Raw genomic sequence first — 25,482 nt, forward strand, 5'->3', positions numbered from 1 at the left:
CGCTACGTTGCCATTTTTATTTTTTTAGAGATCACTAAATGATAACCTGTTAATCAGCTCTTACCCAAGTATGTAGTATCATCATAACACAAAATAAAAAATATTGGTTTTGTAGTCAGAAATATTTAATTGATTTTTGACTGCATCCTTTTGCCAATAATTATGTACCCTTTAAACTCAAATTTGACCAAATTTAATCCAGTTCTTTCTGAAGAAGTACTAACACAGTCATCTTATACCCCGATAGCGAATGTCTTGGTGGTTTTAAGTAAATCAATGTTCAGGAAAAAAGTTAGGAGGTACATCAAAAAATATAAACAATAATAACTATTTATGGAAATCGGAAACAAAAAAATCACTGACAGGATAGCTCTTCCAACAAATATTCAACGATTATAACGATTATAAATATTTATCCTGTGCATTTTTGTTTTTATCCAAATCTAAGTTTTTTCATATATTTTCATGGAGGCGCACGACCATTCATAAAGCTTCGTTTTAGGTGAAGATGCAAGAAGTATCGCGCGCCTCTTTTTAAGTATATAAAAAAATTAAAAATTCAAATAAATCCAAAATTCCGTGGTAAATTATTTTCTAGGTCACGGATATTTGAAAAGGACCCCTTAAGCGTTCTTACCACGAAGATTTTTTTAGATACATTGATTTGTATTATTAATCAACTTCTTCAGCCTTGGCGTGATGTCCATGTGCGTCTTAAAAATTTCAATGGCGTTTTAAAAAAAAGTTTCGTTTAAAATTGTTATTTAAAAATACAAGGTGACTATGATAGTCACTGTGCTTCTTATAAATGTCAACTTAAAAGTGAGCAAATGGAAATTATTTGTTAAATCAATCATCAAGGCCAGCTTGATGATTGATTTAACAAATTTACTTACCAAACTGGTCTTCTGAAAATGCCTTCAAAACTGGTGTTTTTTTTTATTCTATTTCAATAACGGCTAAAACTTGTAAAACTAGAAATTTTTTCCGGTTTTTTCCGCTTAAAGAGTTTTTTTTTTAAATAATCCTATTTATCAATGTATTCGAAATAATAGTAAACTAATTAAAAAAAATTAAAAATATGTGGAGTCGGAGCCAACCATTTTTTGAAAGCTGGAGTCGGAGTCGGCTAGAGTTGGTGGGCCGGAGTTAGAGTCGGAGTCGGAGTCGGCTAATCCCAGAAATCCGGAGTCGGAGTTGGAGTCGGAGTCGCTTGAAATATGACCCGACTCCGCAGCCCTGCATTTTAGAAGGGCCAAACCCCCCCTTCAAGTTCACGAACACCTTGAGCAAAAGGGATAGCTCCGGTATCCACCACAACGTGCCACTTTTGACGTAAACACATGCAAACTTTGTTTACGTTCTCATAATCATCACATGCGTGCCGTAAATCAAGAAGGTTGAATATTTTAGTTGATTGTCGCTGCTCGCCACAATCAGTAACAGATTTGGTATTTAATTGGTTTGATGAGATTTTCCTCAATATGCGTAGTGTTTTACAATCTGTTAGTTTGAGGGAAATAAATTTGATTTGTTTTTCAAGGTTCTCCCGGATTAGCGCCTGCAGACATTACGCAAAAGCACGAAATTCGGGTGTCCTTGGGCGCGGCGCGTGATGTAACTGTGCCCAAACGTGACGAAACCAGAGCGAATGGACCGTCCGCGGGAGAACCGCGCCTCGTACGCCGGTTTGGCCGGAGGCATGACGGGCTGCATCACCCGGTTCGTGTGCCAACCGCTGGACGTGCTCAAGATCCGGCTGCAGCTGCAGGTCGAGCCGGTGGCGACGAGTTCGGAAATATCCAAGTACCGGTCGATCGCCCAGTCGGTGTCGTGTATTTACCGGGAGGAGGGTTTGCTGGCGTTCTGGAAGGGCCACAATCCGGCGCAGGTGCTTTCTTTGGTGTACGGATTTTCCCAGTTTTCGTGCTACGAACGGTTGAACGGGGTGTTACGGGATGTGGCGGTGTTTAAGGAGCACGATCGTGCGAGAAACTTTTTTTGTGGCGCTTGTAGCGGGTCGTTTGCGGCACTTACGATTATGCCGTTGGACGTGATACGAACGAGGGTGATTTCGCAGGATCCTGGGAAGGGCTACAAGAATGCGTTCCAAGCGTTTGGAATGATTTATAGGCTGGAAGGTGTTCGCGGGTTGTACAGGGGGGTTGGTCCGGCGTTGCTGCAGATTGCACCGCTGACCGGGGGTCAGTTTATGTTCCTGAACCTGTTTGGGGGTGTTGTGAAGAGGCTTGAGGGGTTGCCGGAAACGGCGCCGCTTCCGTCGACGGAACTGTTTTTGTGCGGTGGCCTGGCCGGGCTGTCGACGAAGCTGCTAGTCTATCCGCTGGATTTGACCAAGAAGCGGCTCCAGATACAGGGATTTTCGCGCAATCGAACCACGTTCGGGCGGCACTTTGTGTGCAACCACATGGTTCAGTGCCTTTACGATGTTACGCGGACCGAGGGCTTGCGCGGGCTGTACAAAGGGCTCAGTCCGTCGCTGCTGAAGGCCGGCCTAACGTCTGCATTTTACTTTTCCATCTACGATGGGCTGCTTAGTCTGTTTAACAGTGGCTTTCGAAAAGCGATTTAGTTTGTAAAGAATTTATGTTTGTTTAGAGATGTAGTATCGAATACAATTTGTACAGATAGGAAAACCGAAATAAACTCGCACAAGATTATTTACTAAACTTAAATCAACTATATTGGCATACGGATAGTTTCAGAACGTCGTACAAACCCTACTCTTCATATAAAACAATTTATTAATTCATTCATCAATTACACGATCTCGTTTGTCACACTATTGGACGTTGTACAATTTCGGATTTGTACCACCATTACGGTTTAACGCACCGTACACGCTGAAGAGAGTAAGAGGTCCAACCTCAACTATTGCATCATACAAAACACACACGAACAAGAAAGCAAACTCACCCCGCTCACTCGCTATCCTCCTTGGCGTAGATCGCTTCGTTTCTCCGCTTGAACTTTTTCATCGGCGGCTTGTCCTCCGACTCGCCCTTCTTCTCGGCTTGGGGCGGCTCATCAACGGCCGGACAGGCCACCTTCGGACTGGACAGGTTTAGCTCGTCGATGGCAAAGTTTTCCGACGCCGAGCCTTCCTTCTTGGGCGTCGGCAAACTCAGCACACTGCGGTTGGACGTTGAGAGGGAGGAATCGTCCAGGGTGGAGGAAAGGTCCGACGTTGAGTCCTGGCGCCATTTGGGCTTCGGGAGGACCGATGCCAGCGGGGCGCGGGACAGGAAGTGGGTTGTTGGTTCGTCGTCGGAAGAGTTGGAGTCTTCCAGCGGGACTTCGTCTTCGTTGCGTTCCGGGCTGGTGGCGGACGTGTTCGGGGTTGGCCCTTGGTCGACGTAGGTTGAGGTGTTGAGCGAGTGGCCGGTCATGAGCATGGCCAGCTGGAGGGGATCGTCGAGGTTTAGTTTGTTGCAGAATTCCGTCGTTTGTGGGTTGATGAAAGCTTTCGGTTGCTCGATCAGATCGAAGTCTGTTCCTGCTGAGGGGTTGTACGGCTCGGCGATTCTGGTGAAGTTCTGTGGGATTCGAAGATCGTTCTGGAAGCGTTCCAGAATGGCGTTCTTCTCTTCTTCGGTTGGGGTGAAATTGAATCGCTCGGAACCGCCTTCCCCTGGCATGTAACCGTTGATCCCCTTGATGCTTATCAAATGGTTCGTCAAGCTGAGAATGGTTAGCCACTCGAGGTCGTACTTGAGTTCTGCCTTGCCCTCCTCGGCGGTTTCAATTTCCAGCACTTGCAAGAATCTCCTCTTTGGCAAACATTTGTCCAGCGCTAAAAACTTGGTACTTTCCCCTTCGTCATGCTGAACGAGGGCCGAAAATTTGCAGTGCAAATGTGCCGCAAACCAGTACGGCGGCCGCAGCGTCATCAACAGATCCTCGCACGGCGGACTGCCCAGCTTGTTGTCCTCAATGTCCTCCCGAAAGTGCGGCTTGAACCGCAACAGCTGGTTCTTATTGCCAAAGTCGGTTATTCCGCGGGGCCAATCGTGCGACAGCAAAATGTCCACCTTGGGCGAAAGCTGCTTCAGCCGAAACACGTCCAACTGCCGGATGTGGTACACGCTTCTTTTCGTCGATTCATTAAACGGAGAAAACTCGAACCTTCCCTTCAGGTAATCGTGCCCTTTGTAGATCCCAGAAATGCCCCCTATCCGGACGCCCTTCACGTTTACCACACCGGCATAGCCCAGATAGTAAATGTTTGGCGCCACCCAACCACCGTACGGCAACTCCTGTAGATAGTTGGACGCTTCGTGGTTCCCACCAATAAAAATCGTCAAAACCGGTGCCACCTTCTCGCCGCTGTAATATCTATAAAACAAAACAAAAATCACCCTCCAGCACAACAGCAACTCAACCCCCACAAAAACCTACTTGTAAAACGTGCAAATGTCCAGGTGCTTCTTCGGCACGGCCATACACTGCAGGTCCTCCAGGTTCCGCGTCGACTGGAAGTCACCGCAGCAAATCAGCAGATCAATTTGGTATCCCTCGCGCTGCTGAATCGACTCCACCAGGTCGTAGATCTTCTCCAGCTCGCCGTGGGCGCATCCTTCGACCGCTATTTTCATTCTTTTTTACCGTCTGTCTATCCAGCCCGGCGGCGCCCAAACAAACCAAAAAAAACAAAAATTGCACCAAAAACACCAAAAAGCTCGTCGCAAATTTAAAATTTTGATCCGCGCCGCGGCTTTTCTTCTCGGGAGGATGAGCGGACAAGCGACCAACCAAAACAAACTCGGCGATGAAAGCGCTTGCGTGCGTGAGATGACAGTTCGCGGAGCACTACAACGGTTGCGGTGTTTTCGATAAAAGTGCCCAGCGGGTTTGGTTGAGAACAAGGATTATAATAATTATTTTCTACCCTTAATTTGAGTACCTGTAAATATATTCAAAGGCACGCGACTTCAAATGGTAGAAGATTTTTAATGCATTTCAATAATAAACTTTACCTTGGCAAATTTGTGTTCCATTTGTCAAATTCGCCACAGCCGTAGCTGAAAAGTCCTGAAACTCAAAATTTATTTTCCCCAAAAGAAAACTCAGCTAGCAAAACCTACACTTGGAAATATCTCCCCTCCCTGTAAGGGCTTAAGAATTAATCGCAGTTGAAATGTTCTCCAAATTTCTGGATTTCAAATGGACGTCGTCGTGCTATCTTGTCGCACCCGCCATTTCGACGTTCCGAGAAAAACGCGTTTTAATGTTTGACCTTGAATAAACAAAAACTAGAGCACGCAATGTAAACAATAACAAACACGTTTTGTTGGCTGACCATTCTGTGCATTGTCCCGAAGTTTGGTTGAAGTTGGTTGCTGGAGTCCCGAGTTATAATTACAAATGTTTAGGGTAGTCTAACTTGTACGTGCGTCAAACGCGTTCTGAACAAAATCCCTTTGCCCAGTTGTCGCACTTACATCAATTTTCAGGGAGTGACAAGATAGCACGACAAGATTGAAACTTCTTTCATATGAAGAGCGACAACAATGCACGGAGTTTTTTCGGTTTTTATTGAATATCTCAGGATTGGAATCGAATTTTGGAGATCTGTGGAGGTCAAAGGGTGAGGCAACGTGAGCTGCACAAAATGGCGTTCTTAACTAAATTTGGCCCAAAATACTGGAGCAGAACTGATAAATTTGAATAAGCACTAATGGAGCACTTCCATTCGAACTGTCAAAAACTGCTCGACTGCGGGTGCTCCATTGAATTGGAAAAAGTCCTGAAAGTCAAGATTATTCCGAACAAAGTAGTTTTGCAAGAGAGTGAGAGAAGGGAAAGCGATATTTACGTGCATAAGAGGCTAACCAGCAGAAGAGAGAAGAAACTACCTGCAGGAAAGTACGGTTACGGGTTTGCTGCTACTTCTGCTTCTCTCTTTGTAAAAGTTTTGCTTGAGAAAAAAAGTGATTTTTGGTGCAGAAAAGTACGAGAACGCTCTGCTCTGCAGATTTATACGAAACGGAAATATATCTCGACTAAAAACAGGGCCATTCAAGCCGGGAAATTGGATAAGTCGGGAATTCGCTAAAAATACGCTAAAATCGGGAAAATATCGGGAATTTAAGCCATACATGTTTGATAATTATGTTTTTACTTTTGAATAATTTCGTGATTTTTGTACATTTTTCAAATTAAATTCATTCAATTCTGCTTATGTAACTTACTTTAAATTTAAGGTTCTTTTCACTATTTCAATAAATTTGAGAATGAAAAGGTTATTTCAGACATCAAAAATGTATATTTTTCTTTTGTAATCTTTCAAAATAAATATTGGTCACTTTGAGAAAAACTGATTTTCAAAATATTTTTTTATTAATCAAATGATATTCAAGAGGTAATGTTGATGAAAACTGTTTCATTTTGTCACATTAATTGAATATTTGAAAAAAGATTCCAACTTGAGACTTGCAATGTTTTTTTTGTAAACATTTTTATTTTTTTAGCTAAATTCATAAAGCAATTTCAAAACAAAATATCAAAATGTTGCCCTTAATCCTTAATTTTTTTGTGAGAATGTGTAAATTTACTTTAGATAAAACATAATTTTCAGTTATCGGAAATCTTAAGAGAATACAATCTAATCGAAAATAATGAAAAACTTTTTTACGTTTTGAAAACATGGAAAAAAATATTCAAATTCCAATAAAATAATTCCAAAAAGTTTTGAGTTACTGTAAACTTGTTTCAAGAATTTGTCTTTTCAAAAACAAATCTTAAAAACAAACTGAATTTTCATTGAAAACAAATTAATAAATCAGTTGAATACTGACAACTATTGAATCAACATTGATACATAATCAAAAAAGAAACTTGTAAAATAAAACATTTTTTAACGAATTCCTAGATATTTTGTCGCTAACATTTCAATAGGCACTATGTCTCACGCAAAACCCATGTTCATGTCGCTTTTTGAAATTTTAGCATCGATTTTTCTAAATTCTTTGAAGGAATCATAACAGCAATTATGTTGAAGAATTCTTTGGTTTAAAATAAAATAAAATTGAGAATAAAATTTTAAATTTATCTTTAGCTTTTTGTCATTTCCAGTTGAAACCAGTCAAAAACTATACGTTTGCCAATTTAAAAAAAAAAAAAACATTGAATCATTAAGTACAGTCATCCCACATATTCGGAACGGTTTCCAGATCGGCCAATGTTCAAAAAATCATAGCAAATTGATAATTGAACTTAATGATTCGCTTTTACCTTCATTTGAAAGCTTTTCTTGCGATCTTTCGAATGATGTATCGAACATCTGCAAATTTTAACTTTTATATCAAGTTTTTGAAGAATTACTTTGACCCTTGAAATCCACAAATTCGGAACACTTTTTCTTACGAATGTAAACAAACTATGGATCTCTCCAGGAGTACATATTTATTACCAAATAATGACTTCACACACTGAAACCAATGAAACTCAAGCTTAGTGATGTTTTATACATGGTTTGATAACTTTTTTGTGAAAATATCAGTTAAATTCAGGTGTTCCACAATTGTGGAGGCACAATAACATCCCACAATTATGAAACAGGCCATTTGGAGGCAGTGTTTTGCTGCTCTGGACAAAAAAGTCTTGGAATGAAGTTTTTTGTTCAAAAAGTACTACTTTTACTAGTGAAATAGCAAGATAATGTCCAAATGAAGGTTCTAAAAATAGTAGGGTCGACAAAAAGCTACTATTGGCATGCTATTGACAAATTATCACAAAAGTGTTCCGAATTTGTGGGTGTTCCGAATATGTGGGATGACTGTATTGTTGAGCTTTCGATTATTTTTCAAAGATATTTGTTTATGTTTCTAGTCTAATCAAATTAATGAGCTTGCATCTTTTGAAGTATTTTTTAGGAATTTGTTGTTACGTCAAAACTGCCAACAGCTTGATTTTTTAAATTTTTGTTTTTTTTTATTTAAAATAATTCTTTAGATAAGAAATGCCTATTATTTGAGCTTTCTGTATAAGTATAAGAATTTGAAAAGAGGATTTGAGTGGTCACATATAAAAGACTTACTAGCTTATGAGACCTTTTAAGAAAACTCTAGATATCTACTCCTTCCTTCTCGGGACGTACTATTCAAGTACACTAAATTTCTTCGTCATGGCCAGTACGCAGCTTCGAAGAAAACGGGATCAAGAAACAGCAGTGCTCATATTTGGGATTCGGGTTTAGTACACCTAGGGGATCATGCCCTGAAATGCCCCTAAAATTGACTCATTTAGTTACATCCTATGTAGTCCATATATGATTATTTTTACGAAAAGGTGGATGGATGAAATAAAACACGATATCGCCGTACGGCTTATTTTTTTAACTTTATATTTAAAGCATTGTATTATGTTAGTTTGCAGCTATAAATAAAATTGCTCTATATTTGTATCGCAAGCTTATGAATATTGATACGCAACTATTCCCGATGGCTAAGTTGTGCTACATAAACCATTTATTATATTTACTGATTTACACTGGCCGTACTCTACTCCAAGGGCTTCCGATTTCTACTTCTTTTATTGAATAACATTTGAATACAAATGCGAAGAGATGAATACGATCAACACATTTCAACCTCACAACAGGAAAGCCTCCGCACTTTTTTTGTTTTGTTTCGTTCGTCTCGGTAAAGCAACGCACAAGCCTAAGAAATATAGTTACATTCACAAGATTTAAAAGAAAAATAAAACGAGTATAAAATATTCCGATGTGTACAGATCGCCCGGACTACTTCTTGGTGAGACGCGGCGGCGCCTTCCGCTCGCCGTCGCTGTCGTACGTGCTCTTGAGGCCCTTTTTCGGCGTGGTGGCGGTGAGCTTTGCCGTGGTCGACGAGGAACTGGAGACGGCGCCCGCCTTCATCATCCGGTACCGGCTGATTACGCTGGCCGCTGTGCTGTGAGCTGCGTGGACAAACGGGCAATGAAAATAACGAAACAAAAAAACTTTTTTATGCTTTACTTACATCGACTGTTGGCTCGAATCAGCGGTCGTGGGCTTTTGCCTACTCGCTTCGGACTGAACTTCCGGTTTTCTTTGTTTAGCGTTAGCGTCACCTTGGAAATCACGTTGCCTTTTGTTGATGCTCGGCGGAGTACTGGAAATGATAAAGTTAAAGTTAAAATATGATTCTGAGTGATAGAAGAACACTTCTACCTTTGTTCAAAACTTGCGGATCCACGTTGCTCTCCACGAGTACGTTTGAGAACAAGGAGTTGGCTGTACTTTGGGCTGAATCGATGCAGAAGGTGCTGTTGACGTTCTCGTCGGGTCCGTCGGAAGCGTCACTGGCATCGTTCGATGAGGTAGATGAGTTCGCAGCCTGTTGTCGCTGTTTCTTGCCACTGGATGGTTTTGACGGTCCACTGATCATCAATTTAGGTACTTTGAACTGCGCAATGGTGGTCGTTTTCTGGGCCTTGGTCGGAGTCTTTCTGGTGACTGTGGTCTTGACGCTCAAGCTTTGCGGTTTGAAATTGAGCGGTCGAAGAGCTTTTGGCTTCTTGAATTCGGCCATGTTCGCTTCATACTTGTGCTTCTTGAAGTCGTGCTCTGGTTCGCTTTCGTCATCGTCGTCCTTCAATCGCTTCACGCCACAATCCATTTCCATGTCATCCGCGCCGCCATCGTAACAGTCGGAAAGGTTGGTGATTTCTTCGATGCTCGTGTCTGTGATATTGACCTCCTTCATCAGTTCACCCTGTTCGTCGTCGTCGGTGAATTTGACTCCCCGCTGGCAGTGATCCAGCTTCACCAGCCGTTCCATCTTCTCCAGCATCACATTGTCCAGCCGGCCCATGCTGCGAAGCAGCAGGTAATTTTGCTGAATTATCTCCGCGCTCAGCTGCATGATCTTCTCCACTGGCGGTTCTCGTCAATGTAGATGATGTTGATCTTCATCATGTGGCTCTTTTTGAGGTGCGACTTGGCGGCATCGATTTCACTGGCCCTTGCCGTCATGTGGAAGCTCAAGAGCGGCGCCAGTTCCGAAGAGTTTACTTCGGAACGCAGCGCTTCCACGCTTCGGAGGGCGTCTCGGTACCGTTTGGCCCACCGGTTCATCTCTTCCTTCTGGCGTGCCACCTGCTTTCCGTACCGATCGATCGAGGCCTCCAAACGGGCAATGTCCTAAGAAGAGCAGTTTGTTTGTGATTTAAATTTAATTCATGTTGATGAACGGAATATAACCCTCTACAACCCAACCCCGCCTTTAGACGGGCTTCGATTTTAAAATCGCCAAAAAATCATTTTTCAACCAATTTTTGATCTTTAAAAAGCATTGGAAAAAAGAACTCTTAAAATTTCAGATTTTTTTTTGGGTTGGATTTGACTTTGCCAATGTTTTTCAAAATGGCATTTTTAGGGGTCAACTTTGGATGTGTTTTTTACTAACATTTCGTATATTTTAAGTAAAAAGAAGTATGCAGTAATTTTTCTAGTGTCCCAGACTACACCTCTCACATTTTTTTTTACAATTGAAATGATAATGGTGCCATTTTATAGCAGAAAATGTGAAAAACAAACAAAACATGGAAAAGTGACTGTAAAAACATGAAAAATTAAATAGGGAAGATGTAATGATAGGAGGTGGTAGAATAGGCCAAATATTACCAAAAACAAACATAAACTAAACAAGATAAACGCAAATTAAAATACTAAAAATGAAACAAAAAAACATAAAACAGGAGAAGTAAAGCTTTTTGTAGAACAAAAGTTACTCAAAATAACCTCCTGAACACGGGAAAAATAAAAATTCTAGAAAAAAAAATTGGGCGGTGGAGGGATAATAAATTTCTTGGATTTTATGGAACATCTTTTAACGAAAGGGCTTTGTATCTTTTAAATCGGCAAGTAAAAAAAAATAATATCCAATAAACAAAATTTTCATTTTGTGTGTTTTAGAAACTGCACATAAAAAAAAAAAACAAAAAAATGCAATAAAGTAATCCTTAGAGTTGTTTAGAGGCATAATCAAAACTGCAAACGTAACTTTGCCGAAGACACCAAAAGGCTTATTTTGTTAAAGGAAATGCATCGCCAGAGTTTCCTCCATATAAAAAAATGCTATATTAAAAATCTCGAACAATTTTGAAACGAAAATAAATAAAATTGAATAAAATAAATATTTTCTTTACAACTGTTTAACACAGATTTCCCCTAGACAATCTATACTGTTTACTACTACTGTGAATGAATATTTTTTAGTTCGACAAGGATAACCCAAAAAGGGGTAAATCGAGTTTAACTTGCAAATGAGTAAATTTGCTTGTCTGTACACAGAACACTCATACTCATTGGGCACCGGCGCTGCTCCCGCACCCTTCGTCAAGTTTAACGAAAGAGATTTAAATCTGACAGTTCAGTCCGTTGAGGCTGCACCGGCACCGGCCCCTCACACATCCCTGATGTTATGTCAGCATCGTTTGTTTTGATAACAAATTGCAGTTTTAACTCCTCAATCAAAAAATCACAAGAATGCTTCGAATAACCAACGTCCGCATTCTATCGCAAACGGTTCGGGCCGTCCTGGCCCTGGCCGCCGAAGTGCCCCCGACACCACGAATTGCCACCGTAGTAAATGCTCCCGGATTGCTTTCGGCACCGACGCCAGTTGTGCAGCCCGCTCGCGGCTACGCCAAAAGCAAGGACAAAAAGAAGGAAAAGAAAGGCGCTGGGGGCGCCAAAGTGCACATCAACGAGGACCAGCTGGCCGAGGTCTTCGACGTTGCGGCGCTGCGAACGCTAATGGAGCGGAATGTGGCCACCATGAAGGACGATTACATCAAGAACCTTTCGCTGCGATCGGCGACGGGCGCGATGGAAACGCTCAAAGTGACGTACGAGGGCAAGGACTACCAGCTGCAGGAACTGGGGCAGATCGTGCGCAAGAACCCCAAAACGGTGGTGGTGAACTTGGTGTCGTTTCCGCAGACGATTCCGGCCGTGCTGCAGGCGATCCAGAAGAGTGGCATGAACTTGAACCCGCAGCAGGACGGGACGACGCTGTTCGTTCCGGTGCCGAAGGTTACGCGTGAGCACCGCGAGGGGTTGGCGAAAAACGCCAAGACGTTGTTTATCAAGTGTCGGGACGCGATCAAGGACGCCCAGAACGGGCAGATTAAGAAGCTCAAGAAGCAGACGGACATTTCCGAGGATTTGAACCACCAGGTGCAGGCGCAGATCACGGCCATTGCCAACGAGTACATTAAGGAGGCGGAGAAAATGATGGAGATTAAGCAGGCCGAGTTGTTGGGGGATAAGTCGTAGTAGGGGGTTGAAGTTTAAATATAGAATCGCTACCAGGGATAATACTCTCCAAGTTTGTTGTTTGTTGTTTCGACACTCACCTCATTCAGATGCTTGCCATCCAGCGTGACAATCTTCTTGATGATCTCGGCCTGTTCCTTTAGCTTGCTGCGCAAATTAAGCACCTTTTCCTTGCTCTGCAGGTTGAAGTAGTGTTCCTGGGCCTTTTTGACGATCGCGTAGCAGTTGTCGATTCGCGAGCGCCACGTGTTGAGCAGCACTACGTCGGGCATGCCGAATTTGCCAGCTGCCGGAGGTGACGCCACCTTGGCCTTTGCCAGCTCTTCCACCTCCTTGAGTTTGGCCTTTAGCCGGTCGATCTCGGCGGCTTGCTCGTTGACCTTTTTGACAAGGTACTCCTTGGGAACGTTCGTGGGGACGATATTTTGCCGTAAAGTCGTTCGGATCTTCTTGGCACGCGACGCGTACTTCAGCGTGTTGTAGGTGTCTTCGTAGGTGAGCGAAGATGGCGAAACGTTGGCGATCATGACCGTCTGGCAGTTGCCACCGAGACTGTCTTTCAGGATTCGTGTGAGGTTCGAGTCTCGATACGGGATGTGCTTGAGGCCGTCGGCCAGTTTGTTGATGCAATTGCCGAGCGCAAGCAAGCTCTTGTTGATGTTCGCACCCTCTTTGAACCGAATGCCGATTCCCTTCGTACTGGCCGCCCGTTCACTGCCCGCCAAATCAATCATCGACAGCTTGACCGTCTTCTTCTGGCCCGTCGTTTTGTCCACCATCCGAATGTGCACCTGGAAGATCGCGTGACTGCGACTACTTTCGGCGTTCGCGTCCGTCGGATGCTGCGTTCGATTTTGATTCCCAAGCGCCAAAAGCTCCAGCAGCTCTTCCGCATTATGGATCTGCTTCAGCACCAACCCACTAACGACCACGCCGTGAGAATCCTCCCGCAGCTTCAGCGGGCCCGTCTTGGTCAGCAGATTCATCACCAACTCGTTGTAAACCTCCAAGTACGAAATGCCAATGTCAAACTTCCTCGTCCCGCTCAGCGTCTCAATCTGCCGGAACAGTTCCCGCATCGTCAGAAACGTAATCCCCGGACACTCGTCGCTCCCGAGCATAGTAAACGTCTTGCCGGCCCCGGTTGCCCCATACACAAACACCGAACAGTTGTACCCGTCCATCACCGACGTGACCAGCGGTTGTGTGCAGCCACGGAAAATGTCCTCGTTGTTGGCCTCGGCGTCGAACACGCTGTCGTACTCCATCGCGAGCTTCTTCTTGACGCGCTTCGTAATGTCCCGGTGCGTTTGCTTCATACCGTGGAAGAAGAACTCGTCCTCGTCCTCGTCCGGGTCGAACATCAGCGTCGAACTGTCCAGGACCTGGCGTGGAGAAACGCAAGAAGTTTGAATTTAGATTAATTTTTCACGGAATTTTAACTTGATTGAATCGTTTTCGATGGGAGATAAAACATTTAGGGTAGCTGTACCTATATTGGGACTACCAAGCAGAGCGCACTTTTTCATTTGATGTATTTATACGGATGTAACAAAACGGGTCAATTTTGCGGGCATTTCAGCGCCCGAATCCCAAATATGAGCTTGATTGGTTGCGACAGGACCTGGCGCTTTGACTTTGAATTTTAAATGGAATTCAACCCGTAAGATCGGTGCGTTTTGGCTTTTACCAATTTTGCGCCCTTTAACGATTTTGGCATTTTTTCAAAAACCTCATGAGCTTATAGTTGGTGTACCAGGGAACAACTTTGCCGAAGAGTGCGAAAAGATTCGTCCACTATTTAAAATGTTACAGAATTTACAAGCTCTTTTTCATGATCTTTTGACACTTTGTTATATTAAATTAGGTGTAGAAGTCGGTAGAGTCGCTAGACGGTAGTTGGATTCGAAGACCAAAAGTAGTCAGTTGGAATCCAGGGAGGAATGGTAGCTTAGTTGTAAAAAGAGGTTTGGACTGTCTTACCGTTTCAAGCCTTTGGATACCTAGTTTCGAGTAGGAATCTCGCAATAAAGAACAATTTGATTTGACTTTTTTTATGAATCTCCTTTAAATAGAAATTGAAAAAATGCCCTTAAAACTACATTTGAACATATTATTGCTGCAGGTGTTATACAATGAACTAGTTGATGCTGTTTTTTTTCTTTTATGGTGTAAAAAATACACGCTCATTTTTGAAAAACCTTAAACTTAAGCTGTTTGAACGAATGCATTCTACAATTACTCAATAATGTAAGCTTCTTCAAACAAACCAACAAAAATTCCACCGCAATAGCAAAACTACCACAGATCAGTCCAGCCCCAAGTGCAATCCACGCTGGCAACAGATCCTCGATCCCAAGCATATCGTCTTCGGGGAAAACAAGCTCGGTCGGGGTGTAACGTTTCTTAATGGTCCAAACTTTTGCCTGAGATTGTTTAATGTACAGATCGTGCAGCCCACTCTCCACCAGCACCTGGTGCGTATACTCGAATATCTCCTTCAACGGGTTGCGAAAGCTCGTCATAAATGCAGCAACTCTCATGCCGAAAGTTTCGTCCAAAATTACGTACGTGGTGCGTTGCAGCTTGACATTAAAGTAGAAGATTGACAGATACAGCTCGGACACAGCTCTGCCAGCACCGTACGCGTTGATTCCGTCCATCTCGAACAAGCTCTCAGTACGATCAACCAGCGATTCTTTGAACACCCTTTCGAGTACTGGCTCAATGCCATAGGCGAACCGAATTTTCAACTTCATGCCAGCGTCCAGCAACTGCTGGAAGGTCCTGACCGTCGGAATCGAAGGTTTACTCGTCATCATCGAGATGATCTTCGTTTCGTACGCGTTTAGCACGAGAAAGAAGAATATAATCAGCGACAGCAGAATCACTTTCTCTCTGCGATTCGCTCGGTGCAGGTTGAAGCGTTCCAGTCCGCAGATCACGAGCAAGATGGGATCATTCCGGAACACTGTTGGAGCTGCCAAACTCACCAGCTCTACCGTGGCGACCACAGCCAGCAGAGTAATCCAAGCCGCGGTGGTGAAAGGAGCGAGAAACAGCTCGATGACGTTGAATTGTCGCCCAATTGGAACCAGCACGACTAGGGTTTCCGGGATGGTCGAAAATACCGTAGAGCTTTCATCGAAGGATCCAATATAGAAGGCACGGTTCACCATAATATCGATCCCGTAGTCGTCGATCCAGTTCCAGCCACTGTGCGATACCGTCGACAAGTTCCTTCTCTTGTTGACGTAATGCCATGCTGTTGTGTTCAGATATTGGGCCGTTTCTTCGATCCAACGCACGTTCACGTCGAACTCCTCCAGCAACGTTTTGTTGCTCGGTTGGAACGGAGTTGTTGTTGAATACACAACGGGTCGTTTTCCCATGTTTCGAGTGTTACTCATAAAGAGATCGTCCAAAGAAGGAAAGCTATTCCAAGCCTTCCAAATCGTTCCCTTCATAGTGTTACGTAGTATAATCTCTTCATCAAGTCCCAAAAAGGCAACTTTGCAGAAGCAAAGACCGCTCAGTTGAACGCTCCAAAAGTCAAAATACTTCTTCGCCGTTACGTCAATCAGCACCAACAGCTTGGTGTGCGGTTTAAAGTTCCCAATAATGCGTCGAATGTTTCTCGGAACATCCCCATCGCGGACCCCACTGTTCCCAGCATCGATCAGCACCAACGCCGGATACTGTGGGAACGCGAAGGGATCGCCACCGTACTCCCGGTCTAGCACGTACTTTACAACGTGACTAAGGTCCGGTTGCTGCACTAGGCCAGTGATTACAACGCTGCGCGACTGCTTACGATTCATGTCGATGAACACACAGTCCATGATTCTGGGTTCACGCAACGCCAGCTGGAAGATTGCCGTGGCAATGTAACTTCCCAGCTCGTTGATGTAGTGCGCAGTGGTTGCTCCCACCAGGAGCAATAACCAACCGAACAGTTTCATGGTTTGAGCACGAATGGTCAAATCAAATCAAGAAATGTGTTTGTTCTTATCTTGACTAGAATAAAAACTTTATAACAAATCGATTTGATTAAGTTGAGAGATGTTTAAGTAGATTTAGGGGAACAGCATGTAATTCCATTGAGCAGCTAATGTTTGAATATCCATATGCCGAGCTGCCGAGCCGAGATTCCTGTCTGGCTCGGCAAAGTCAGATCCAGGGTTACCAGGTCAAAATTAGGAAAAATTTGGCAAAGTATCGTCCAAAAATCTGGAAAAATCTGGCAGACGAAAATCTAACCATTCTCAATAGTAGAGAGCCTGGAGCTTATTAGAGAACTGCCATCTCAATCCAAAAGTACCAATCGAAGCACGAGAACTGGCAAACGGAGGTACCAATCGAGCAAAATCCTTTGTCTTCTGCTCGATTGGTACCCCCGTTTGACAGTTCTCGTGCTTCGATTGGTACTTTTGGATTGAGATAGCAGTTCTCTAATAAGCTCCAGACTCTCTACTCAAAAGTAAAGGGGAGGTAGGATATGAATTTATTTTTTTTTTTTAATATTAAATTCAGGTGGTTTAATTGATTTTATGACCTCAAATATGTTTCATGAACATTCCCTTAACCCTTTCGAGCCTGATGGGTCATATATGACCCAAATATCAAAATTTCCAAAACTAGCCTATAATTTTCGTATGGCCATTAGAATCATTTTCCCATCATTGACTAAAAAAATATTTTTTTGAAAATTCAGGCCTGAAAGGGTTAAAGAATAACTCATTCCATTTTTTTTTATTTTCAATAAAATTCGTTTATTTTAATCAAAAAGTTGTTTAAAATGGGCATGAAGTGAAAAATCTAACAAAAACTGTCAAAATCTAGCACGGAGAAGGATGAATCTTTATTCTGGCTGACACTTGAAAAATCGCGACAAGGTGTGCGTGCGTACTAACGCGGTGTTGTACTTCGGCCGGTCCGTCGAATTTACTCGCGAATCCGTGGTTATCCGGTTTACCGCGACGTGAAGTTCCCGTCAGCAGGTGTTGGAACCTGTAGTGAAGCGGTGCAAAACAAAATCCGCGTCCAGCGATCGCGAAATCGCCAATATTTCGCACGAAAAAATTGGTCGATCTTGCGGTTCAGATCTGGCCAAACAAGTGAACAATAAAGTGCTCCCCGGCAACAAGAAGCTCGTCGTCGTCGTCGTCGTCTTCGTTCCTTCGCATCGCGGTAGTGTTGTGTGATCGTACCGTCGTCGTCACGAACGGTCTGCGTGTGGTGTTGCTTGAAGTGTGGAAGAGTTTTGGAAGGCGCACAGTGGGTCGGAGTGAAATAGTAGTGCGACAAAAAAACGGCAAAAGTTTTTATTGTAAAATTAAAAAGAAAATTAAAGGAAAGTGAACGCAAGTGACCGTTGCGTACGTGCACCAAAGCCCTCCGCATCCTGTTTTTGGGCGGCTGTACCCCAGGTTAGGGCGGCCCAAAACAACGTGGGGTTTCGACTCCCTTTCCCCGTGAGCGGCTGTTCCCAGGTTAGGGCGGCTCTGAAGAGGTGAGCGACCCCCCTTCGAGCGTCTGTTCCCAGGTTAGGGCGGCTCGAAGAAACTGGTGTCTGGCTCCATAGTCGAGGTAAGCGTCTGTTCTCCATGTTAGGGGCGGCTTACAGCGGATAGAGTTCAGACCCCCTCCCCTCGAGCGGCTGTTCCCCAGGTTAGGGGCGGCTCGAAACAGCGTCTGTTCCCAGGTTAGGGGCGGCTGATTAACAGTCCCAGTGCCAGGGTGGGACTCTAAACAGTCCTGGTACGACGGTCCTCCGGCGAGACAGGGGTTGGTGATGGCTACACGCACCCGCCGTAAAACAGTAGTGCAGAGAGCTCCAGATGCGAGCCGATCAATCGCCGACCCGATTTTCGGGGATCCAGGGATTGGAAACTCGGGACGTGGAACTGCAGGTCTCTCAACTTCGATGGGAGCGACCACATTCTTTCCAACGAATTGCGGGTCCGCGGTCTCGAAGTCGTGGCGCTGCAGGAGGTGTGCTGGACGGGGAAGGACCACCGGGAGTACGGTGACTACACTATGTATTGGAGCGGCGGCAATACACACGAGCTGGGGACAGCTTTTATAGTGCTGGGCGAAATGTCGAAGCGCGTGATTGGGTGGTGGCCAGTCAACGACAGAATGTGCCGGTTGAGAATCAAGGGCCGATTCTTCAATCTGAGCATCATCAACGTGCACAGCCCGCACATGGGAAGCGACGCCGATGACAAGGACGCTTTCTACGAGCTTCTTGACCGCGAGTACAGGAAGTGTCCAAAACACGACGTCAAGATTGTCATCGGCGACTTAAACGCTCAAGTCGGCCAGGAGGAGGAGTTTAGACCGGTTATTGGGAGGTTCAGCGCTCACCAGCAGACGAACGAGAACGGCCTACGACTCATCGATTTCGCTACCTCCCGAAACATGGCCATACGTAGTACCTTCTTCCAGCACACCTCCTATACAAGTACACCTGGAGATCACCAAACGACACGGAGACGCAAATCGACCATGTTCTCATCGATGGTCGGCACTTCTCGGACATAATCGACGTCAGAACCTACCGTGGCGCTGACATCGACTCGGACCACTACCTGGTGGTGGCAAAGCTGCGCCAACGCCTGTCCGAGGTCAACAAGATCCGGTACCGTCGCCCGCAGCGGTATAACCTGGAGCGACTCAAGGACCATGAGGTCGCTACCCAGTACGCGCGGGAACTCGAAGCTGCGTTGCCTGACGAGGGTGAGCTCGACGAAGCCCCTCTGGAGGCCTGCTGGAGCCATATGGAAGCAGCCATCAACGCAGCGGCATCGAGCGCCATCGGGTACGTGGACCGAGTTCGACGGAACGGCTGGTTCGACGAGGAATGTCAGGCGATTTGGGACGAGAAGAAAGCAGCGCGGGACAAGTGGCTGCTGCACAACACCCGTGGGAACAAGGAGTCGTACAAACAGTTGCGAAGACAGCAAACCCATCTCTTCCGGGATAAGAAGCGCCGCTTGGAAGAGTTGGAGTGCCAGGACATGGATCAGCTGTATCGCTCCAACGAAACGCGCAAGTTCTACAAGAAACTCAGTCAATCCCGGACTGGCTTCATGCCGCGAGCCGAAATGTGCCGGGATAAGGACGGGGGGAATCTTGACGGACGAGCGTGAGGTGATCGAAAGGTGGAAGCAGCACTTCGACGAGCACCTGAACGGCCCAGAGGCGGAGTACCAGGGCGACGGGGGGAAACGACGTCAGCGGTATGGTGGACGACGAGGACGAGCCAGCACCCACGATGAGGGAGGTTAAGGATGCCATCAAGAAGCTGAAGAACAACAAAGCAGCGGGTAAGGATGGTATCGGTGCTGAACTCATCAAGATGGGCCCGGACAAGCTGGCAGCCTGTCTACACCGGCTGATAGTCAAGGTCTGGGACACAGAACAGCTACCGGAGGAGTGGAAAGAGGGAGTAATATGCCCGATCTACAAGAAGGGGATAAGTTGGAATGTGAGAACTATCGAGCTATCACTATTCTCAACGCGGCCTACAAAGTGCTGTCTCAGATCATTTTCTGTCGTCTGTCGGAGCGAGCAAAGGATTTCGTTGGGACGTACCAAGCCGGTTTTGTGGAGGGGAAATCGACGACGGACCAAATCTTTTTGCTACGCCAAATCCTCCAAAAGTGTCGCGAGTACCAGATCCCGACGCACCACCTATTCATCGATTTCAAAGCCGCGTACGACTCGGTCGATCGCGAAGAGCTATGGAAGATCATGTACGAGAACGGCTTTCCCGGGAAGCTGATCAGACTGGTGAAATCGACGATGGACGGGGCGCGGTGCAGCGTGAAGATTTCGGGAGCGATGTCCGACCCGATCGAATCGCGCAAGGGACTGCGACAAGGCGACGGTATCTCCGGCCTCTGTTTCAACATTGGGCTTGAAGGTGTTATGAGGCGGGCGGGCTTCAACATGCGGGGCACGATCATCAACCGATCCAGCCAGTTCATCTGCTATGCCGACGACATGGACATTGTCGGCAGAACGTTCGAGGAGGTGGCCAGGCGGTACACCGAATTGAAGCGGGAAGCGGATAAGGTTGGATTGAAGGTGAACGTTGCGAAGACGAAGTATCTGCTGGCAGGAGGAACCGAGTCCCTCAGGACTCGCATAGGACCGAGCGTGACGATCGACGGCGACGAGTTCGAGGTTGTGGAGGAGTTTGTGTACCTCGGATCGTTGGTTACGTCGGACAACAACTGCAGCAGAGAAATTCGGAGGCGCATCATCACCGGTAGTCGTGCCTACTACGGACTCCACAAGACCTTACGGTCTGGTCACCTTTCCCGGCGTACAAAGTGTACCATGTACGAAACGCTGATAAGACCCGTCGTCCTCTACGGGCACGAGACGTGGACGATGCTCGAGGAGGACCTGCAAGCGCTTGAAGTTTTCGAGCGACGAGTGCTTAGGACGATCTTTGGCGGCGTGCGTGAGAACACTGTATGGAGGAGAAGGATGAACCACGAGCTGGCGCAACTCTACGGCAAGCCAAGTATTCGGAAGGTCGCCAAGGCTGGCCGAATCCGGTGGGCCGGACACGTCGCAAGAATGCCGGACGCGCTGGATGCGCGCCAACCGAACCAGACTATCAATCCGGTGAAGTTGGTGTTTAATTCGGAGCCGGCTGGAACGCGGCGGAGGGGGGCGCAACGTGCACGGTGGTTGAACCAAGTGGAGGAAGATCTGGAAAGTGTGGGAGTTCCGCAGCGGAATTGGAGAGTAGCAGCCCAGGACCGAGTCCAGTGGCAGCGCATCTGGAGACAGCTTATGACCCGGAGGTTGTACGAGCAGTAAAAGTAAGTTGAAAAATCTGGCATTCCCAGATTTATCTGGCAACCTACTCACTGGGAATCCTGACCGGTAGGGGATGAGTTTGTTTTATGAAGTTTAAAAAAACAGCTTCTAAAAGACGTTTTCAAATCAAATCGTCTAATGAAAAAATCGTGTGCAAAAAGACAGTTTTCATGAAAAGTTTTGCAAACTTAATTTTGATAGTTAAAAGTTGAACGGAATCCTTAAATGAGGTTACTACAGTCGACTCTCTGGTTGTCGATTTTCTTGATCTCAATATTGCTCCATCTACATTCTTCAACCCTTTCAAACTGCATACTTCGATTCTCCTCGTTTCTCGATATTTGCTCTTGCTTAAAGGATCACGTCCTCGGCGTTCCTTTGGAGTCTTTTTCGCAATTCGCAATTTTCGCAATTTTCAGTGTAAGAACGGGCCTTGACCGATCTTATGCACTAGGTTCCCGACGAACACGCACTGCCCTTACACCTACATCTCACCCTTGCTCTGAGTCAGTACAAGCAGCACGCTAGAACACGCTTTGAGTGTTCGTGCCAGGCATGCACACCTTCTTTTCCGGTTACGCATTTTAACTCGGCCGGGGGTGGTACATTACGTAGGGTTTGATGTAAGTATAAGCGCCTAACCATTTAAAGTGTGCCTATCAACTTTCATTAAAGCAAAAACTGTTTTATTTTTAGTTTGAATTTAAAAACTAATTGTTATTTACTGTGTATTGTTTTCTTCTGAAATCTTGCCTAATGTTGATTCGTGTTAATCTGTTGCTATTTCTTCTGTCGCGATGTTTTGTTACAATGTTTTGGACCTAAGCATGTTATTCAAAAGTTTACCAAAAGTTCAATAGTAATATTTGTGTTAATTCTTTGATCAATTGAGTAAGGGCTAGAACCTCACTTGTTTTAAAGAAAAGGGTGAAGATTGAAAACAATGAACAGTGAAAGAAATATACTATTTGAAGAATCAATAGTAAGAGAAAGATAGTAATTTATGAAGTAGATAAAGAAATTAACAATAGTTAATAAATAGAGGCAACAAACAAGCTTAGATTGTAGAAGGGCAATTTATAGGGCAAATGAACAATTATTCAAATAGATAAATAAAGATAAACAAAATTGACATCGCTGCCAAATTAAGGGAAAACAGACAGTTTGTTACAGCACCATCAATTAGTAAATAGAGTGGAAAAGCGTTGAGAATTGAGAGAATCAAGAGAATCATGAAAGTAAAATCGAAAACAAATGGACGATAATAAGCAGAAGGCGTGTTAGAGAATCAGTGAAACAAAATAAACAGAATATAGATGGTAGATAGAGAACCTGGAGCCCATTAGAGAACGGACATCTCAAACCAAAAGCACCAATCGAAGCACGAGAACCGTCACAAAGGATTTTGCTCGATAGGCACCTCCGTTTGACAGCTCCCGTACCTCGATTGGCACCTCAGGCCCGAGATGTCCGTTCTCTAATAAGCTCCAGGCTCTCGAAAAAGAAGAGAAACCCCGTTGTGCGATGTTTCAGGTACATCCACAGCAGTTGACTCAACATACTGCGAATCAAAACAATACCGTCTACAATCACAAATTACTTCCCTTTCCCACATTGTCGCGCCCCTTTCTTTTAGCCGTCTCGACTTTGACCCGCGGTGGTCAAAGGTTTACGATCCGTTTCCACAGGCCACCAGCTAGGTCATCATGAAAACCAAGCCAACGTGGAGGTAAGAAAATAGGACACTTGCAAGGAACCAGAGCTATACTGTTCGGATCAAGAATGATCTAACAGGACTACGGACGTAGTCAGTGACGCTCCTTCCAGGATGTTCCTCGCCTGAGCGTCAACTGAAGAGGTATCATCAGAATCATTCGCACTTGGCCTGCCGTTACTTTGGAGTCTTTTTGTTTTAAAAATCTCTTCCGTTTGTCAATAATTTCACTTCCTCATGGCTTGAATAGACTTTTTTTTGCGGAAAGAATCTATGAAGGATGTTTGAAATTTGTTATAATTGTACTTATTATAAAATCGATCTTTTTTGTGTTTGACAGTTTGCAGCAAACTCGCAAACAAAGCCAAATGTACGCAGACTGAGGTTTCTGCAAACAAATGCAGGCAAACTGCCAAAAAGTTTGTTTTTGCTGATTTTTTTTTTGTTTGTTTGTCGTAGTCTAATACTTTCTTTAGTTTACAAAATTTTACAGAAAGTGTAAACCAACCAAATGGCTGGGTTTTTTTTTTTTTTGCTGGACGTCATAATTCTCTCGTGTAGTATGATACTGTTGATTCTCAACTGTAACTTATATTCCAGTTGCAGTTTATATGAGAACTTCACTTCAAAATCATTAGATAAATAACAGCTAAATTATTCGCGATTCGAGAGGACATTTTAGCAAAATTTACAAAACTCTCTTTGAAAATGTGATTGAATGTTATTTTGAATTTGAAAAACAATCGTAAAAAGATGCTGATGTGATTTAGAAAAAAATATTTTCAGAATTTTTAAACCAAGATCAACAATTGAAAAGGTCGTAATATTGAATGTTTGGCCCTTTTAAAATGTTAGTCTAGACTTGAAAATTCTGAAAATATTTTTTTCGAAAAGATTGAAAAATTTCACGAATGTTTCATATTTTAACATTGAAAATCGGACCATTAGTTGCTGAGATATCGACATTAAAAAATTGCGGGTTGTTTGAGTAAGACTTAAAAAACATCAATTTTCCTGTTTTTAAACCTTTGCATGGCAATATCTCAGCAACTAAGGGTCTTATCAACAAAGTTCAAAAAAGCAAAATATAGAGAATTTTCTCAGTTTTTCAAAAATATTTTTTTAAAGGTGGGCAAACATGTCTGGAGTTTTTTTTTTTTTGAAAAGGTCCAATAAACCAAATTTTCAGTTTTTGCTTTTTAGGTGTTTTTTAATACCCCTGACTCAAAGCGGTTACAAAAACACCCAAAAAGCAAAAACTGAAAATTTGGTTTATTGGACCTTTTCAAAAAAAAAAAACTCCAGATGTGCACTAATTTTAAAAAAATAAAAACTGCGACTATTTTCAAAAAAGTTACCTAAATATGGATTGAACTTGAAAACGGTGCAGTTTATCAAAATTTCACTAAAGTACTTTTTGATTGCAATTTTGATTTTACATCGAAAAATGAAGTTTAAAAATTTTTGCGACCAGTTTTTCGATTTTTTGAAAAAATCAGTATTGATTCAAAAATTCATAACTCGCTCAAAGATTTTTTGCACAACCTGGAAATTTCTGAAAAGTTGGCATTTTATGTCCTCTAAAACATATAAAAAAAATAACGAAAATAGTGTTTTTTGCAAATCAAGTTTTAGTGATAAAAAGTTAAATAAAAAATCACCAAATTTTTTTTACCGTGTATCATTTTTTTCCAGTGTAGTCCGTATCCATACCTACAACATTACCGAAGACACCAAATCGATCAAAAAATTCCTTCAAAAGATACAGATTTTTGAATTTTCATACATCATTCTGTATGGACAGCTGCCAAGTTTGTATGGAAAATTATATGGACAAACTAATGATGCAAAATGGCTTCTTTGGGCATACCAAAGGCACCAAAAAAGCTTCAGCCGGATTAAAAAATACAAAAAAAATGAATAACGCAATCTGAGAGAACTGCTCGAAAGATAGCAAGACATAACATTTTCAAAATAATTATATAGTTATCAACAGATTTGATTTGATGATAGGCCAACAGTTAATAAATCTTAAAAAATATTGTTATTTAGATCCAACATAGGCGAACCTACCCTACTTTTTAAATCCCCCACAGAACTGTCACCTTTCACAACCGTTTTTGTGGTGGAACTCCCAAAAGAAACTTTCTCCCGTCCCCGCCCAAACACAAACTAACCTTGATGATGTTCCGCTGATTCTGCTCCAGTTCCCGCCGGTTGAAGGGCCTCACCCGGACGGCCACCCGAATGTTTTTGCTGTCACCCATGGTTTTTCTTCTCCTCCTTCGCTAGGCCGGATGTGTTTGATGCACGCCAAAAATCGTTCCTCCTTTTTTCGTCCAAACGACCAAATTCCAACGCCGACTTCGATCTTCAACACTGCGCGCACTTCGCTTGATTTCCACACGAAACAATCCCCACTTTTAATCCGAATCACTTCACCGACGACCGGATGAAAACATGATCGAACACGAAAGAAGCCATTTGGAACGCGTAGAAAAAAAACGGATTAAAATCACCGAAAATAGGAACCAGCGCGGCGGCAGTTGCACTGCATTCACAACAGAATCTCACCGCTCGAAAAAAAACGGACGCGACCGACCTTCGTTAAGTTTTGTTTTTG

At 43.9% G+C, this 25,482-nt stretch overlaps 4 protein-coding genes across 5 annotated transcripts; 2 read left to right on the forward strand and 2 right to left on the reverse strand.

Moving 5' to 3' along the window:
• The first annotated feature begins 1,335 nt into the window (after window positions 1-1,335).
• LOC6036243 (mitochondrial thiamine pyrophosphate carrier) lies at window positions 1,336-2,696 on the forward strand. The gene is made up of 2 exons (XM_038263325.1): window positions 1,336-1,484; window positions 1,544-2,696. The coding sequence occupies exon 2, from the start codon at window positions 1,652-1,654 to the stop codon at window positions 2,591-2,593; it is 942 nt and encodes a 313-aa protein (XP_038119253.1). The 5' UTR covers window positions 1,336-1,484; window positions 1,544-1,651; the 3' UTR covers window positions 2,594-2,696.
• Window positions 2,697-2,745: 49 nt separating this feature from the next.
• LOC6036242 (lariat debranching enzyme) lies at window positions 2,746-4,786 on the reverse strand. Of its 2 annotated transcripts, XM_038263324.1 has the most exons (3): window positions 4,420-4,786; window positions 2,938-4,356; window positions 2,746-2,864 (listed from the first exon to the last, which is right to left on the reverse strand). In XM_038263324.1, the coding sequence occupies exons 1-2, from the start codon at window positions 4,614-4,616 to the stop codon at window positions 2,943-2,945; spliced, it is 1,611 nt and encodes a 536-aa protein (XP_038119252.1). In that variant the 5' UTR covers window positions 4,617-4,786; the 3' UTR covers window positions 2,746-2,864; window positions 2,938-2,942. The 2 variants fall into 2 exon arrangements, with proteins under 2 accessions (XP_038119252.1, XP_038119251.1); XM_038263323.1 differs by having other exon boundaries at window positions 2,746-4,356; window positions 4,420-4,785.
• A 3,562-nt stretch (window positions 4,787-8,348) lies between these two features.
• LOC6036241 (kinesin-like protein KIF18A) lies at window positions 8,349-25,453 on the reverse strand. The gene is given in 6 exon segments (XM_038261462.1): window positions 8,349-8,940; window positions 9,003-9,134; window positions 9,194-9,898; window positions 9,901-10,165; window positions 12,385-13,689; window positions 25,037-25,453. Coding segments are annotated over 6 exon segments (2,673 nt in total). The 5' UTR covers window positions 25,127-25,453; the 3' UTR covers window positions 8,349-8,764.
• On the forward strand, window positions 11,415-12,353 carry LOC6036240 (ribosome-recycling factor, mitochondrial). Its single transcript, XM_001846257.2, has one exon. It carries the CDS (start codon window positions 11,513-11,515, stop codon window positions 12,302-12,304), a length of 792 nt encoding a protein of 263 aa, XP_001846309.2. The 5' UTR covers window positions 11,415-11,512; the 3' UTR covers window positions 12,305-12,353.
• Window positions 25,454-25,482: the final 29 nt, after the last annotated feature.

This window comes from Culex quinquefasciatus, chromosome 3 (genome assembly GCF_015732765.1).
Source record: "Culex quinquefasciatus strain JHB chromosome 3, VPISU_Cqui_1.0_pri_paternal, whole genome shotgun sequence".
Lineage (NCBI taxonomy): Eukaryota > Metazoa > Arthropoda > Insecta > Diptera > Culicidae > Culex > Culex quinquefasciatus.